Raw genomic sequence first — 17,605 nt, 5'->3', positions numbered from 1 at the left:
ATGTATTGTTTCTGTGTGTGTGCGTGTGGGGGGACAAAATAAGGAAAAACATGTGGTTTTCGTCACTGGTGATTGGGAGAGAAGGTTCATTAATGGCAACAAAACATTATGTAGCCTAGTAAGCTAGTTCTAGCACATACGGTTGTACGTAAACATGCCGGCATTCTGTCGAATCATGTTCTAAAACGTCAGTAAACATTGGTTTGTGCATGTGAATAAATGATGCGTCGGTCACAATGCGCAATCCTATTGGTCGATGTCAAGGTGCGCTGTCGGAGAGTTGCTGTTGATATGTCACACTACGTGAAAAATCCCCAAAATCAAACTTGCTTGACTTTTCATTTTGGCGTCGTAGGGCTATCGTAGGGCCAAATCGTTGGTCATGGATTCTGTCACACTACAAGAATTTTTGTTGTTCCCGACAAAATATGTCGGGCCCGATCTGGGAAATCGGCTGCGATAGCTAATCGGGGCAATATCGGGGCTAAAATCCTGTAGTCTGATCTAGGCATTACAAGTCTTGACCTCGGTAGAGTGAGAACAGGCGCTAAGGAATTATTTAAAGTGTGTTTAACAAGTTTGAATGTATTTAAAGCATTTGGGAGGGATAAAACTAAAAACACTTTTATATAATCTCTCTCTAGCAGACTTTCACCAATGGCTGATGGGTCTGGAATGTATCCCTGCGATAAACGGGGGTTCACTGTACTGCAGCGTAGGTTAGCGATTCCCTGTACACGACGGTCTCATCACAAACTCTTACGTTTGGCTTCATTAAACTCACAGATATTGTGCAATAAAAACACCCCAAATTGTGTCTTGTGCACTGCTACGCTAAGACAATCCCATTCGAGATAAAACACACCTTCAAGAGAAGCATGTCTCGCGTTCATGTTGAAATAAATTGATTTTGTCTTTTTTTTTTTTTGTCAGATGCGTGTCACATTTTTTTTCATTTCCTTTTTGATTATTTGAAACACCGCCTGCCTCTCGTTTGTTGTTTGCGCTCCATGGCCTGATAGCAAACTCGAGCTCCCTCCTGTCTTAGCACGCTCGTTTATAAACCATCGAGCGCATCACGTAGCGGGATGACAAATGACATATATAATTGGTATGGACGTGCGGGAGCTCAGGAGGATTCCTTGCAAACATTTCTTTGAACGAGATGCCAACATCCTAACTGCCTACCCTCCGTCCCTGCGTACTCATTGGACCGGAGAAACACAGAGGATTAAGCTGCTCCGGTGTCAAATTAACCGAGAAGTTGCGTTGCGTTACAAAAGTAATTCTCTCACTCTCATTTTTTTATGTGAATTTGAGGAATGCATCGATGTCGACTGGGGCGAAAGCTTCCCGCGGTGCGTCAGACATCAGCGCTGCACGCAGCCATTTGGAAACACGGCGTCAAGCAGAGCGTCTCGGCAGCACAAAAATGTCTGGCGGGAAATTTCTGATCGGGCGGGGGGATTGGAGGAAAAACCTATTTGTGAAGAAACCAGGCGGGATTTTTCATTCTTGTTGTCATTTGTACTTCTCCATTGATCCTCCTTAAATGCTCAGGAAATTTCGACTATGCAGGAACTATCTGGATTTAAAATAGATAGTATCTGACAAAGAAGCAAAGGATAGCCAATCGCCCCCACTTTCTTTTATTGAAGCAATTTCTGGATCATGAAGATTTTGGCAGATGAGTGACAAACAGCACATAGTTTTACTGAACCTTAGTAATTTTGGTCCGATATCCAAGCGGGTACAATCTGGATACATAATGATGTCCGACATAAAAGATAAAAGGAAAGCTAATCGCTGCCTATTTGTTTTAGTCGGCACGGTGACCGACTGGTTAGAGCGTCAGCCTCACAGTTCTGAGGACCCGGGTTCAATCCCCGGCCCCGCCTGTGTGGAGTTTGCATGTTCTCCCCGTGCCTGCGTGGGTTTTCTCCGGGCACTCCGGTTTCCTCCCACATCCCAAAAACATGCATGAATTGGAGACTCTAAAATTGCCCGTAGGTGTGAATGTGAGTGCGAATGGTTGTTTGTTTGTATGTGCCCTGCGATTGGCTGGCAACCAGTTCAGGGTGTACCCCGCCTCCTGCCCGATGACAGCTGGGATAGGCTCCAGCACGCCCGCGACCCTAGTGAGGAGAAGCGGCTCAGAAAACGGATGGATGGATGGATGGATGGATAGTTCTGGATTACGAATTTTGGAACAAATTGACAATAAAAGGTATTTGCTTCTTGATTGGTCCTTGGTAATTTTGGGCCTATATCCAAGCATGGACCGTTTGGATTCATCGAAGACAGAAGAAAAGTATAATCACAGCTACTTTGTTTTAGTGAACCTACTTCTGATAACAATGGTCTGAACAGACTGACAATAAACAAATAGATAAATGAATATATATATATATAAATATATATATATATATATACATATATATATAAAACCATTACATAGTTTAACATTTTTAAATAAAAATTACTAAAATAATTATCATTGGCAAATATATTTTTTAAAGAATTTAAAAACATTTTACACAATTACACAATATATTGTTTTAAATATATAGCCCAACAATATAGCCCAAAGAGGCCGGAGCGTTGACCCAGACCACGCTGGAGTGCATGAGCAGATCGCCCATGGAGAGGTCTCCCACCTCCTTCTGCTCGCTGATGAGCTGATCGAACACGGCGCCAAACTCCTCGTGGAGCTTCTGCATCTCGTTGATGTGACTCGCCACCTTGTTCATCGCCTTCATGGCCACTGAACAAACATGTATACACACGTCATGTATGAATCCCTTAATAAAGGTCTAAAGCAATGTGTCTGAACTCCCTTAAGTGAGAGCTAAACATGGGTGTATTATTGCCTTAATCAAGGTCTTAAGTGTGGGCAGTGGGTGGGGTGGGGTGGTTGGCTAGGGAGACGGCATTGGGTGCCTGCGGGCCCCACTGGGTGGCCGGTTGTCGGGGCACCTCGGTGGGGCCGGCGGACCGCCCTGGGTCCCTCGGTGCCGGGCTGCTCTCGGGTGTACCCCTGAGCCTGATCCCGCCCCTCGATTGATTGGGTGGGGTCCTGAGCCACCGCGGCGCGGCCATAGCACTTACAGGACACTTCTGTCAGTCTTTGTGCATGGAAAACGGTATCAATTCACTTGCACGTGTCCGCAGGCACACACCCCTAGGACTCTTTGCACTTACTGCGACAAATAACTCATGAATATCCAAATCGCTTGTGTATCCCCTCACTTATACTCTCGTTCTGTACACTTTTATAATTTACATAATTAATGCCACCACACTTCAGTTGTACAGCCGGGTTCACGACCCTTGTCCTGCATGCGTCTTCTCCTGTCCTTGCCTTGTTCTATCTTGTCCTGTCTTTCCCTCACTGGGTGTAGCACTACAGCCCCACGCAACACTCATATTGAACGTTTCATTGTTGGAGATAATGTAATGATTTACTTCTCTCATCCTGTTTACAATTTGTGCTTTGTCTTTTGTCTTTGTTTCTTTCTCCCTTCTGGAAACTTTGTTCTGTTCGACTGATCAAGTCTGATTCTCAATAAACCTCAATTATAATACCACAGCGGAAGCTTAAAAACTCCACTGTGACACAGTAAAACTGTTTCTGCATAAAAGGGATACAGATTTTCCATTCTGCTTGACCTAACCGCAGAACAGGACAAAAAAATAAATAAAATACATACAAAAAGACAATAAACAGTATATCGTTGTTTTCTGATCCTCTGTCATTTTCGTCCAATATCCAAGCTCAAGCTACGGTATCTGGATTCATGAAGCAAAGCCAATCACTTGCACTTTGTTTTAGGGAACAAAATTCTGGATTACGAATCTTTGACCAGTTTGACAATAAAAGGTATGCAGTTTAGATTTGTACTGATTTTCTGTGATTTTGGTCATATATCCAAGAAGCAACTATCTGGATTCATAATAATATCTGACAAAAGCTCGAAGGACAGCTAATTGCTGCCACTTTGTTTTAATGAACCAAGTTCTGAAATTACAAATGTTTGTTCAGACTGACAATTAACAGTATGCAATATACCCTACTCCTCCTCTGTAATTTTGGTCCAATATCCAAGCAGAAACTATCTGGATTCATAAGGATATCCGACAGAAAAGCTGTGTGGATCTGAGGATTTCTGTAATATGCAGTGATGATGTATTAGCAAGCCTTATAATCCTCAATTTATTAGTTTCTTTGGGGTTTTGACCTGATGAAGTCCTCTCACTGGTCTCAACTTAAGTAAAGTTTTTATGGCGTTTTTAGCGCATTCCGCTGTTTGATTCCAATAACAATAACATCTCCAGTGAAGGGATATACGACACACTTTGTCTTAATGACCCGAGTTTTGAAAAGCGTGGACTATGAATGCAAGGTTTTGAGCAAATAACTGACAACAAAGGCGATTTTGATGATATACCCCGGTCAAAAACAGACGCTGTTCCCCAATCGGTCTTTACAATGTGTTTATTTTTGTGCGCCTCATTTCAAGTTGTTTTTTTCAAGCATTATGTTCAGACGCATAAGAGCTTTGGGGAAAAGTAGCTGTGGTGGGCAGCGAGGAGGAGGGGGAGTTGTAGATTTGAAATAAATAGTCTCTTTGAAGCGACTTACGTCTGATCGCTTTGACGCTAATCCCCTTCAAAGGCAGTGCTGCAAAAAAAACTTCTGACCCATGCGGGGTGCTTGTACATGCACACACTTTGGTGCACCCAAGCTGGTATGCCCACAATAGTGTATTATGATGTCGCATTTTTCCAATCTATAGGGTTCTTGTCGTGACCGACAATTGTATTCCCTCTAAAGTTGATTTTTCCTTTGATGTTAACGATTTCAAGTTTGCAGCAGCAGCCAATTTCTGGTCTAATCCTTTAAAGTCAATAGTTTTCTTGCTGTAAAGTGGCTGACAGAGGACATGACCACTGGAGCTATCTTGTTCTGGATAGCATTCAAAATCAATAGGCTTCGCGGAGAACAGCAATCCCCTGATAATTCCGATGAAACAAGTGCGTCTTGTATCAGAAATTGCTCAAAGGTTAGAGATTTCTCCCTCTGACTTAGTACAATATAGTTTCCAAGGCTTGTTCTTAAATGCTAATGTCTAGTTAGCGTGTGATTAAAAAACAATAGGATGCTAGATGCAATATTTTTGGGGGAAGTTTCAAGACCTTTTGAGAACTGCCAATCGTAATGTCGTTCAAAATCGGCAGGTTGCCCAAACAAACAACGACAACAGTCGTTCCTGAAAAGGTCATTTAAGAGTAAGACGTGCCCTTCAATCAGATATCAGTCAAAAGTAATGGATTGCTTGCTTGACACAGTATAGAACAGTTTGCAGTTTGACTATTTGATTCACAACCGATTGGATGCCTTCTCCGACATAGAACAACAGTTCAAGCTAGCTATCATTCAAAATCAATTGGCTCATTGACAGTAGACCTCCAGTCAAAGTGGCCTGCTGTGTATTACTTAACTTTCTCCCTTCAGCTATTCTTATGATGACAATGTGGAGCCTACTGTATGTAGGTGAGAGCGAAGCCCATATTTAGTCATCACCAAATGCCGTTTGCCCACGTAAACAGCGAGTGGCCTTCAAACAGGTGTTTTCCCACCTGAAGCGCGCGGAGGGCGGAGGGCTTCACCCTCGCGGATGAGTGGGCCGCGACGTAACGAAGAGTGCGTGTGGCTAAAAGCGCTCCTCCGCCCACTGTAATACCTCTTAAAAAAAATACAATGTGGGCTGTGGAATAAAGTGTAATAGTCCTGAGTTGTGAATAGCAGTTTATGGGTGGCAGAAGTTGGCGTGGACTCCATGCAACAAAGATGTGAAACAGTTCTTTCCAGATTGCGGGTACAATTTATTTTAATTCTGTAATGACCATATATGGTGCTGGACTTTTCCAGAAGTTGGTGTGGCTCCATGCAACACAGATGTGAAGTACTCATCGGAAAATGTGCTTGTATGGCAAAATATTGGTGGACTCCATGCTATGCCGATCTGAACTCTTGAAAAGAACAATGCGTATATAAATATCGTATTTTCACAACCATAAGGCACACTTAAAAGTCTTGAATTTTCTCCAAAATGGACGGTGCGCCTTATAATGCGGCGCGCCTTATGTGTGCACCGAGCTCCAAAATGTTGTTGTGTGATGAGCATTTCCTGCCGACACTCTGCTTATACAGAGGAAAGGCGGATGTGGCTGAGGACAGCGTGCGGCCATTAAAGGGGAAAGAGTGCGCGTGAAGGAGGACGCGAAAGGCTAACGTGTCTGCTTGCAGTTGTTCGAGCTTTCGTAAAAGCCGGCATCATTTCTGAGGAGCCGCACGGCAACGAGACTGACTCCGACAATGACAAGAGGGAACCTGCCGTGTTTGATGGAGAACTTGCCCAGCTGTTCATTTCGGATACAGAACATGAGGACATTCATGGATTTGTGGATGAGGATTGATCAAAAAATAACGTGAGTGCATTGTTAAATACTTCAATAAAATACAACCAAACTCAGTTTTGCTACTGCTGCCTTTTTAAAAACATTGTTTTAACGTGCATGCATGCTACAGTATGTTTTAAGATAGCTTATGTTTTACCATGCCTGCGCCCAATAATACGGTGCGCCTTATGTATGTGTAAAATACAGAAATAGACCCCGTAACTGAGACTGCGCCTTTTAATACGGTGCGCCTTATGGTCGTGAAAATACGGTACGCACATTTGAACTCCATGCAACATAAATGTGAAGCAGTTCTCAGAAAATGTGCTGATGTAACTAAATATTAGTTCGTGGACTCCATGCAACACAGATGTGAAGCAGTTGAAGGGAATAATTCGTATATAGCTTGTTTTCAGATGGTGGACTCTAAGCAACACAAAATGTGAATTAGTTCTCAGAAATGGTGCTTGTATAACTAAATAGTAGTTGTCCGACTCCATGCATCCAACACAGATGTGAAGCAGTTCACAGAAATGGTGCTTAGTCAACTAAATATTACTTTTAAACTTCATGGAACACAGGTGTAGCAGTTGAAAGGAATAATATGTATACATATAGATTTTAGTTGCTGGACTCCATGCAACACAGATGTGAAGTTTATCACACAAACGATGCTTGTACAAATAAATAGGTGGTGGAGTCCATGGAACTCTGATGTGAAATAGTTCACAGAAACGGTGCTTGTAGAGCCAAATATTAGTTGGTGGACTCCATGCTATACAGATGTGAAGCACTTCCAAGAAACAGTGATTATGCAACTAAATATTAATTGAGTGATATTATTGCTATAATGACCATATATATTCCAAATGGACGTGGGCTGGGAGTCACAGCTCACAGCTGGCAGACGCTGAGGACTTCATGAAACAAAGTTGCACAGGATCACAGGAGTTAACCTCTTGATGAGGCTGTTTGAACAATGTTGTGAACCAAATCAGCAACCAAAATCAGCAAAAAGTCTTGGATGAATGTGAATTTGTGTGTGTGTGTGTGTGTGCACACGCGGTCTTTCATTAAAGTTTCCACAATTTTTGAAAGTCTCTATTCAAGTTGAATGACAGTAGTGAAGGCAAACACGTTTTCTTCCCTCCATTCAAAAAACACACTGACGTGTTTTTTTTTTTTTTTCTTTTCTTTTGATGCACAAATGGAGCCTCCACTGTTTCCGTGCGTGCGTTCGATCACCTGAGGCGATGGCGAGAGGAACAAAAAAATAATAATAATAAAAATAAAATAATTATTTTTTTCCTCACCTTGTAGATGGAGTGGGGGGCTGCAAGTTAAAGTAGGGCTGGGGGGCGGTGACGCAGGTAATCGTTGTAAGCCATTCACTCTCAATATATATTTTTTAATACGAGCTCTTTTTTTTTACCCTTGAAAATTCACACCTCCCATATTTGACACTCTCTCCCCATTGTCCCTGCTTCCAACTATGCGTTCACCAATTTGCAGCCCATTTTACCTATGAAGGTCATCATCATTATTACACCAGAACCCTTTTCACTTTAAACCTGCCGCACGGGCCCCTGGGAGAATGAGACCCAAATTTTAAAAGTCAACTTAGTCCAGGGTACAAAAGCAGTCAACATGCTAAAATACAAAGAATAATTTACCCTGAGATACGGGTGTTTTTTTTTTTAGATACGGGCTGTCATTCGGACAATTTGTTGCTTTGACTTGCGAGCAGAAATTTGAGACACGAGTGCTGTATGGTGGCAGTGAACTGAACTCACTTTACAACAACAACAAATTTCTACTTTGTGTATTTAAAACAACCAATCCAAAATGCCATAGACAGGCTAACGTATAGCATCTTTGCCGCAGTGCTGAAACCCTTTAAGCAACGGATATTTGAACACAAATGATGGAACAACAAATGTAGACAGACAGTATAACCATACACACAGGCATACAGTATATTCTTTATCATCTGTAAAAAAAATAGACTGATGTTACTGCAGCGTGTGTATTATACTGCCCTCAGGTGGCCAAGGCGCACACCACCAGAAGGAACAGCACAATGCCCAATGAATTGAAGCGAAAAAATGTTGCGAAAATGCCATTGCTGTATATTTTCACAAAGTAGACTTTTATATTGTGGTATTTTTTCTCATATATATACATTATGCTAAAAGAGTCAGGAAAGGCGTTTTATTCATTTTCAAGCTGCCGTGATAATTCCGTAAAAACTCAGTCCAGGATGTCATTAAGCTTCCTGGCTAATTTTACCTGGCAATCATTTTATGCTCTCTCCACTAAGTGAGTGAGCGAGTGGCTGCTGGGGGAAAAAAAAGAAACGGAGCTGTTGGGAGTGCAGGCGGACATCAATCAATGCTGTCAATACGCCATCATAATAGCGGCTCAAGGCTTAATTAGCCTGCGGCCAGTCCTCGGATATAACAGGTGCAAACCCTGTGTGTGTGTGTGTGTGTTAGTGAACGTGCGTGCATGCGTACCGCTGAAATCGACAGTACGATTTACCCTGATTGCAGGCTGACAGACTCGATACACGCACACAAATAATAAAAAAAAAAACAACACTCATGTTGTTGCATATTTACAAGCACTTTTTCTTATGTAACAATGCAATGCACACGTTACAGGCAGAAATAGACGGAGCGTGGGAGTACGATGTGGAACATGAGACCCGAAGGTTCCCAGGTCGGTCCAAAGAAATAGCCGCAAGTAAGTTCCCACATGCTCCAAACACACACACCGGTCCTCAAAAAATTTTAATAAAATAAAGAAAATTACATTTTGGACCCTCACCTCGTCTAATTTGGAACTAATTTGTAATGTTACAACAATGAAATAATTTTCATTTTTTTTTTTTTATTAATTGAGACAAATAGTATTTTTTTTTCAGGAAAAAAAAGACTTTCTGTTTTTTAAAAAAATGGTGAAAAAAGTCATTTTATTTCGGTAAACACTGAAATATGAGAATAATTTGTGTTTTTGGGGAAAAGCATTATTTTTCAAGAAGAGGGAAGACTTTTTCTTTTTATTAGATAAAACCAACATATTATTAGAATAGCATCATTTTTGAAGAAGGCCAATTTATTCCAGAAAAAGAATGATCATATTTTCTCCAAAAAAAGTTGTGAAATAACTTTACTTTTATGTAAAAAAAAAAAGAAGAATTTCTTCATGAAAAGAATATCCTCCAACATTTTTTTTTAATCTAAGAATATGATTTAATTTACAAAATAATTGCCTGGAAAAATATGACTTTTTTCTTTGCGAAATGCATTCCAAAGAACAAAACCTCCCCCCCGCTGCAAAAATAGACTTTTTTTCCTCCCCCAAAAACTAACTTTTGTGTAAGAAATACAATTCCCCCCGTGCCCAAAAAATTGCTTTCAAAAAATAAATAACACCGATTTCTAGCGGGGGCAAAAAATATTTTGGGGGATTAAAAAACAACTCTTTTCTCTCCAAGAAGTGTTTTTTCCCCTAAAAATGAGACTGTAATTGTTGTCCCCCCAAAAAACTTCATCAAATTATTTTTTTCTTCACTTAAATCAATTTAAAAAGTTATTTATTTCCGATAAAAAAATGACTTTTTTCTCTTGTAAAATGTGAATGTCTTTTTCTCCCCAAAATCTTTGAACATTTTTACTTTTGGTTAAAAAAAACCGGATTTTCGCTTAACAAACTCTTTTTGAAATACTTTTTTTTTGCACGCGGGTTTATTTTGTTACGACTTTTTCTTGAAAAACACTACGTGACATTACTTCTTCAAAATTTCCATTATAGTGTAATTGCGCCCTTGAGCAAGGCATCATCCGCCCTCCTTTATCTGACCAACTTGCTACCTAGATCAGCAATTCTCGAAGTGGTAGTAGTATGCAAACTCCTCCTCGTGGTATGCAAAAAGAAAAAGAAAAAAATCACTGCCCAAGTACGGTTCACTTCAGTTGTATTTAACTTTTAAGTTCAATACATTTGCATTCCATCTTTAAGAATTGTTTCCTCTTAAGAAACAGTTCTTTAGGTACATATATATATATATATATATATATATATATATATTTTTTTTATAGTAATGTTGGCCACGTTGATTGGCACTTGAAGAACCTTTTTAGGTGGTACTTGGCGTAAAAAGTTTTGGAACCTCTGAAGCAGACAAATCCAAGTCAATCAAGGAGAACATGCCAACGGGAACGTGTCTTACCGGAGTTCCTCAGCTTGCGGTTGCGGAAGACGCTGATGATGACCAGCAGGTTGCCCAGCACGTCCACCACGGTGGTGAAGATGAGCACGCTGGCCAGGATGCCGATGACCCACGCGGGCCGGCCGCCCTCCTCGCCGCCGCCGCCGCCGCCGCCGGCACCGGTCAGGGCTCGCGGCTCCTCCGAGCGGTTGCGGAGCAGCGCCAGCGTGTCGGGCATCAAGTCCCGCGGAGCATCGCCGCGCCTCTGCTGAGCCTTCTTCTTCTTCTTCTTCTTCTTCTTCTTCTTGCGCTGCTGCTGCTTTTTGTTGTTGTTCTTGCTAAGACACTTGATCGGCAGAGGGAGGCGCTCACGTGTGACCTACATAAAGTTACACCCGTCTTTTGTTCACAAAAAGTCATTCATTTTTTTTGAGGCGCCCTCTCTTCCGCTCCTCTCTTTGGTTTATTACGGGGAGGGGGGTAGGGGGGGGGGGGCGGGGGGGGAGCAAACCGGGGACGTCTGCTCTAAGCCGTTGTGACGCCTCTGCACGCAAAGCAGAGCGGCAGCGATGTGCTCAACATCCCGGAGGAACGCCCGCCCAACCCGATGATGCCTTCATACTGCACCCCCCCATCACACAGCCACCCTCAGCCCACCTCACGCGCACGCACACTCCCCCTGGTGAGGCGCGCATGGAGACACCCCGCGAGTAACACTAACACATCACCTCCTCCCACGCGCCTTTATAGGTCTATACTCTCACTCTCTCTCTCTCTCTCTCTCTCTCTCTCTCTCGGCATGCTGAGGGATGCTCAGTAAACATCAGAAACGCAGCGCAGCACATTGGCGCCGTTTCCTACCTTTTGAACCTATCAACATATTTTGATTAGATTTTCATTTGTCTCTGTCCCAAATATTTTGATGGGATAAATTGAGAAAAAAAAAAAAAAAGCGTATTTTTTTTTAGAGATTATTATTACATATAGATTTTTTTAATGGACAAGAAAAATAATTTGTATTTTTGAACAAAAACAATTTCATTTCCCCCAGAAAACGCATTTAAAAGAAAACCTTTATGACATTGTTTTTTTTGTTGTTGTTTTTTTGCCGCGCATGCGTATGCAAATATCTTTTCCCTGAGTAAGAGACAGGGAAGAGAAAAAAAAACAATTCAAAAAAAATTGTAATTTTCCATTTTTTTAAAAATTCTTTAAAAAAGTAGTATTTATTCCACAAATACCTTTCTTTCAACAAAAAGTAGTATTTTCCCCCCAAAACAAGTTGTATTTTTGACTTTTTTTTCTGACAAAAAAAGTTTGTAAATTTCCATCCATCCATTTTCCGTACCACTTATCCTCACGTGGGTCGCTGGCGTGCTGGAGCGTAGCCCAGCTAGCTTCGGGCGGGAGGCGGGTTACACTGGTCGACAGCCAATCGCAGGGCACATACAAACAAACAACCATTCGCACTTCAAGTCACACCTATGGGCAATTTAGAGTCTTCAATTCACCTACCATGCATGTTTTTGAGATGTGGGAGGAAACCGGAGTACCCGGAGAAAACCCACCCAGGCACGGGGAGAACATGCAAACTCCACACAGGCGAGGCCAGATTTGAACCCCGGTCCTGAGAACTGTGAGTTGGATGTGCTAACTAGTCATTCACCGTGCAGCCAATTTGTAAATTTGTTTTTACAATTTTTTTCTCTCACAAAAGTTTGTTTTTCCACAAAAAAAAAAAAAATCATCAAATAAATACATTTTCAATTTTGTATTTTTTCGGGGGAAAACGTTTTTTTTTTGGGACGAAAAAGTTTGTAAATTAGTTTTTACAATTTTTTTGTCTGACAAAAACTGTTTTTTCACAAATAAGTTTTGTTTTGACACATACATTTTCAATTTAGTATTTTTCATGGGGAAAAGGTCTTTTTTGACAAAAATAAAGAAAATACAACAACAAAAACAACTAAAGTAATATTTTTCCATCCAAAACATTTTTTGACCCATCTTATTAAAAAAAAAATAAAAAAATACTGACAAAAATGTATATTTTTGAAAGAGAAAGTTTCATTCAAAGAGAAGTGTAAAGTTGTAGTTTAGATTTTTTAAATTTTATTGTTTTTGTTTGTCATTTTTGTCATGAATGCGACGACGACAAAGTGGCGGCGTGCACGGAGCAAGTAACACTAACACATCCCCTCCTCCCAGGCATCTTGTTTGTGCTCTCTAATGTTCTTTTTCACTCTCTCTTTTTCACTCACTCGCTCGCTCTCTCCATCTCAGCATGCCGAGTGATGCGTGCAAACATCTGCAACGCATGTCAGCACACTGACGCCATTCATTCACCTTTTCCCACTCAAACTACTTGATGTTAACTGCCTGCGTGCTGACAGGAAGATGATGTTTCTGTGTTGTGTAATATATATTTTTTTACATTCATTTATATATACTTGTTTAAAACTCATTCACTGCCAGCCTTTTAAAATTTTTGCCAGCCAGTTAACATGGATATTTTACTTCTAAAGCCGTCAATGGCAGTGAATGTGTTCAGCAATGTGTCATCAGCTTTTATTTTCAAACACAATGGGAACACTTTGGAAAAAAATAAAATATTTTTTTACCTAAATAAAATAAATAAATAAATTTAAAATATGTATTTATTTCCAAAAAAGAGTGCTGTCCAAAATATTGTGACAGGAAAAACGTTTTAACAAGAAAAAAAAACATTTTCTTCAGAATTCTTTTTTCAGGAAATAAGTAAAATTAAAAAAAAAATTTTACAATAGAAAAAAATAACGTTTTTACAATATAATATAATTAGTTATAGAAAATAAATAAATAAATTTGAATTAATGTTTTTTGACAATATGTTTTATTTTACTTTTATTCTACTAATAAAAACATCTTAAGCAAAAATGGGAATATTTTTTCATAAGTTTTTTTTTTTTACTGACAAAGAAAATTGTTTTTTGACAAACAAAATATTGGGGAAAAGGTTGTTTTGTTATCAAAAACGTTTGTTGTTATTATTGTAGTATCTTGTTCAACAAAAAATATTGTTTGACAAAAAAAAGTAGTTTTCCCTAACAAAAAAATTTTGTTTTTGTATTTTCTTTTATTCGAAATAAACATTTTTTTTACTCCAAAAAGACGCTTTTTGGGGGGACAGAAAACCAGTTTTTTTTTCAACAAAAAAGGGGAGAAATGACTGTAATTAATTTTTTTCCTGACTCTCTTTAATTTTTGACAAATTTTTTTTTTTCAACAAACACATGACAAAGTTTTGGGAAAAAAAAGGAATATTTTTTTGACAAAAAGTTTAGCTGGCCAATTATTGTAGCTCAGAGTTTTGCTGCACTTCTCCGTGCGTAATCGACTCTCACGTCGCGATCCGCAATCGTTTTGAACTGCACGTTCTTGCTTGTCGACTCTGTTGTAACGCAAAGCAATTCTCAGACTATAAAAAACACAAAAAGCGTTGCAAAGAGTACTTTCTGTGGTGGAAACGTAACGATCCTTTTGATTTGAGGCAAAATGCTGTTTTGAGGTCATATTGGTTCCTTTGAGGGTAGCCCGCAATAGATTGTGTTTCACAAGCATTTGAGGACAAAAAACCCGTGTCCAATTTGTCTAAAGCGTGCCGACTCACTCTCGGGCGTCATTACGGAGCTCTCAGTCAGGGCGGACAAATTGCATCATCACGGCTGTCATTGATCCCTGGACCTTTATGACGCACGCACAATTTGCAAGCATTTTTTTTGTGTTGGTTTTTTGGTTGCGCCTCGCGTCCTCATGTGTGTCAGGACGCTTTCATCCGCCAACGGCCGGGTGTCGCCGGCCTCAATGTGTCATCGCTCGAAATGTGGATGACATGAGAGCGGGGTGGGGGGGATATCCAGCAGAAGTGACGGCGGTAATCAATGCCAGATAGGAATAAAGTGCCGGATGTAATAATTTTAGTCAATTGAGCCGCTGAGAACTAAAGTGGGTTAACACCTTTTTTGTCATTTTTAAGTTAAGTGCAGAAATGCATGTTTGTATATGGGAATGTTATTTATCATCAATCATGACTTTCATGATCCGCTACTGCACAATTTTTTTCTCTAATCCGTTTGTTTCTTTTGTATGCTAGTATACGGGAAAATTATTTATCATCTTTCATGAGATATTGATAGATTTGCTGGATGTTTGGACTTAGACCACTATTGCACTAGATGTTTTTGTAATTCATTTCTTTCTTTTTTATGTTAGTATATGGGAATGTTATTGATCATCTTTCATGAGATAGTGATTGAGTTGACGGATGTTTTGATTTAGACCACCACTGCACAAAGCTTTTTTTCTAATACTAGTTTGTGCATGTATACACAGTATAAATAGTTCATTGTTATTCATTGTTGAATGTTGTATTCTTAAGGCTTATTTTGATAAACGTGGTATTTCGACTCGAAAATTATTTTATTTTTATTTTTACAATACAACTGCAATTTTTCAAAAGAAAAGTCGCTTTTGGCAATACAAATTTAAAAGTTGACAAATCTTCAGACAAAAAAGATTGAACAAAAAACAAACAAACAAAAAAAGGAATATTTTTATCATGAAGAAGTGTTACTTTCAAAAAGAAAGCTACCTTTTTCTCGGCAAAATAAGTTGTTTTATTTTATTTTTCGGGGGGAAATATGTGGATTTTGTTTCATCAAAACATGTTTTTTTTCCCCTAAAAAAGCTGTTAATATGATGTTAAGTTGTTGAATTTGTACAACAAAAAAGTACTGTATTTAGACACAAAGGTCAACAAGAATGTTACACTGTTGTTGTTTTTTTTTTTTTTTACAAAAAGTTGCATTTGTAGAAATCACCTGTATTATTATTATTAATATTTAAACAATTTAAACAACAGGGGTGGGGGCACAAAAAGATTTTTCAACAAAAAGATTTTTCCAACAGAAAAGTGATATTATTTTTTTTTCCAGTGAGAAAGTTGTATTTTGTTTTACAAAAAAGTTAGAGAAATCATTTGGAGTTTTATATATATTTCTTTTGGTCCTTTTTATTAAAAAAAAAAAAATCAAATAACAAAATTCAGCATTTTTGGAGGGGACAATATTTAGGGTTTTTGGGGATATTTTTTGTTTTAACATAAATGTATTTTTCTTTTTGTCGTTGAAAGGAACACCATCAGAAGAAGTCAAGATGATGTACAATGACGACATGGTATTGCCAAAAGATCCAGCATGCCCGCGACCCTACTGAGGTGAAGCGGTACAGAAAATGGATGGATGGAGGGATAAACTTTATTGTTGTCAGCTGGCAAATGTTCACAATCCTTTCACAATCCTCTCTTGCGTTTCCTATGTCTCCAGTTGGTCCGAAATGTTTGCTGTTTGCCTGGAACACGTAAGAGGGAGCATTTATTCTTTAGCTTGTAGCACAGCATGCGACGCTGCCCTTGTTTTAGTGAATTATTTGTTTTTATTATTTTTAACTTTGTTCTTGTTTTTGTCTTGCAATTAATTGTTTTAGCTTTATGTCTGTTTTTTTATGTATGTACGACTCTGTTTTAGCTTTGGTTGGTTGTTCAAGTGCTCTATGAATAAAGTTGAGCTTAGTTGAAAATTTAGCATCATAGTGCAAGTGTAATGCAGTAAAACAATATGCTCCTTATGCACACTGCTGATCATTTGGAGTGCTGACATCCTCGCTGTGTTTATACGGCTAATGTGTTTGCTTTTGTTTGCTCTAACGAAGCGCTGGGCCACTTAGCGCTCCACCAGTGACTGATGCATCATTTTTACATCCAAGCCGCTGAGTGTTTGGCTAGGATGAAACAGCTGCTTATAATTACAAAACCAGAGGAAGCCATTAACCTTTTGTGACGCTTGCTGGAGGGGGAAAAAAAAACCCGTAAAAAAAAAAAAAAATGAAGATGAGTGTTTTAGGGGCGTCTGTCTTGTCGTTAATTTAACATACCCGTCAAACACGTCCAATAAGATCATTACATGGCAAATGAACTTCGTTTGAATAATTCTTTGATTGATTAATCATGTCTTGAAATCACTGGGGTGGCAAAATGGAGGGCACTACTTGGTTGAGTAGAGGCACTGTTGATTCACTCAAATAGTTTGCGACACAAAGAAAAAAACAATCTTTTTTGTGTAGCCATAATATTAAAATAATTTCTGTATTATAAAAAAAACAATACAAAAAGTCTGAAACAAGGGAAAAATAAAGTTTTGTTTTTAGTCAGTCTAATTACAGTCAGAACAAAAATAAAACCAATTTTTAGCCATTAGCCTACAAAAATAAAGAGCCCTCCAGGCTACTATAATGGAACTGCAGGGCACTATATGACAAATTGAATTGATTAGCCATAGTAAAATATGAAAAAAAAATCATAAAACTGCTTGGATATTATCAAAAGAAAAAAAATGTCATTAGCCAAAAAAGATGTTGAGTTACATCTTTCTTTTTAAAAAAAGTTTATTATTAAAAAGGAAAGTTAGTCAATGATTAAGGTTAATTTGAAAAAATATCACCATATAAGATGTCTTTTTTCACACAAAAAAAATTTTTTAATTGTTTTTTTTTTTGTGTAAGTATTTTAAAGATGTATTTTGTTCTTAGTTTTACATTTATTTGACGTTATTTAAAGTCTCAGTTATGCAAATACAATTGTATTTAAAACATAACAATTAATTGATTGTTGATAGTAAAATTATGAAAAAAAATAAAGCAACGGGAATGATCCTCAAATTTCAAAGTAAAAAAAATACAAGAATAAATGTGTCTTTTAATAAGCTTAATATTAAAAGTTAATGATGAAGTTGAATTTTTTAAAAATCATACTATATTAGCAAAAAAAGTCACTCGTAACTCGTAACGAGAATAGCTGTAATTTTAAAGTCATAAAAGAAAAATGTTTTGTTTAAA

General features: G+C 38.7%; 1 protein-coding gene and 1 long non-coding RNA gene across 4 annotated transcripts in view; one reads left to right on the top strand and one right to left on the bottom strand.

The window, feature by feature from the left end:
- LOC133467410 (melatonin receptor type 1B-B-like) overlaps window positions 1-11,357 on the bottom strand; it is a 44,137-nt gene extending 32,780 nt beyond the window's left edge. Inside the window, exon 1 of the mRNA XM_061752258.1 lies at window positions 10,697-11,357. Coding sequence (XP_061608242.1) covers window positions 10,697-10,913 — 217 coding nt within the window. The 5' untranslated portion in view covers window positions 10,914-11,357. The remainder of the gene's footprint in view (window positions 1-10,696) is intronic.
- The window catches only part of LOC133467420 (uncharacterized), a 100,672-nt gene that overhangs the window by 70,764 nt on the left and 12,303 nt on the right, over window positions 1-17,605 (top strand). For 2 of the 3 annotated variants that reach the window (XR_009785219.1, XR_009785221.1), the window contains exons 3-5: window positions 9,126-9,207; window positions 15,846-15,929; window positions 16,039-16,072. This is a non-coding gene — a long non-coding RNA (uncharacterized LOC133467420). The remainder of the gene's footprint in view (window positions 1-9,125; window positions 9,208-15,845; window positions 15,930-16,038; window positions 16,073-17,605) is intronic. The other variant, XR_009785220.1, reaches the window with a different exon arrangement.

This window comes from Phyllopteryx taeniolatus, chromosome 17 (assembly GCF_024500385.1).
Source record: "Phyllopteryx taeniolatus isolate TA_2022b chromosome 17, UOR_Ptae_1.2, whole genome shotgun sequence".
Taxonomy (NCBI): Eukaryota; Metazoa; Chordata; class Actinopteri; order Syngnathiformes; family Syngnathidae; genus Phyllopteryx; species Phyllopteryx taeniolatus.
Note: the sequence above shows the minus strand (reverse complement) of the source record. Positions and strands in the feature narration are given on the sequence as shown.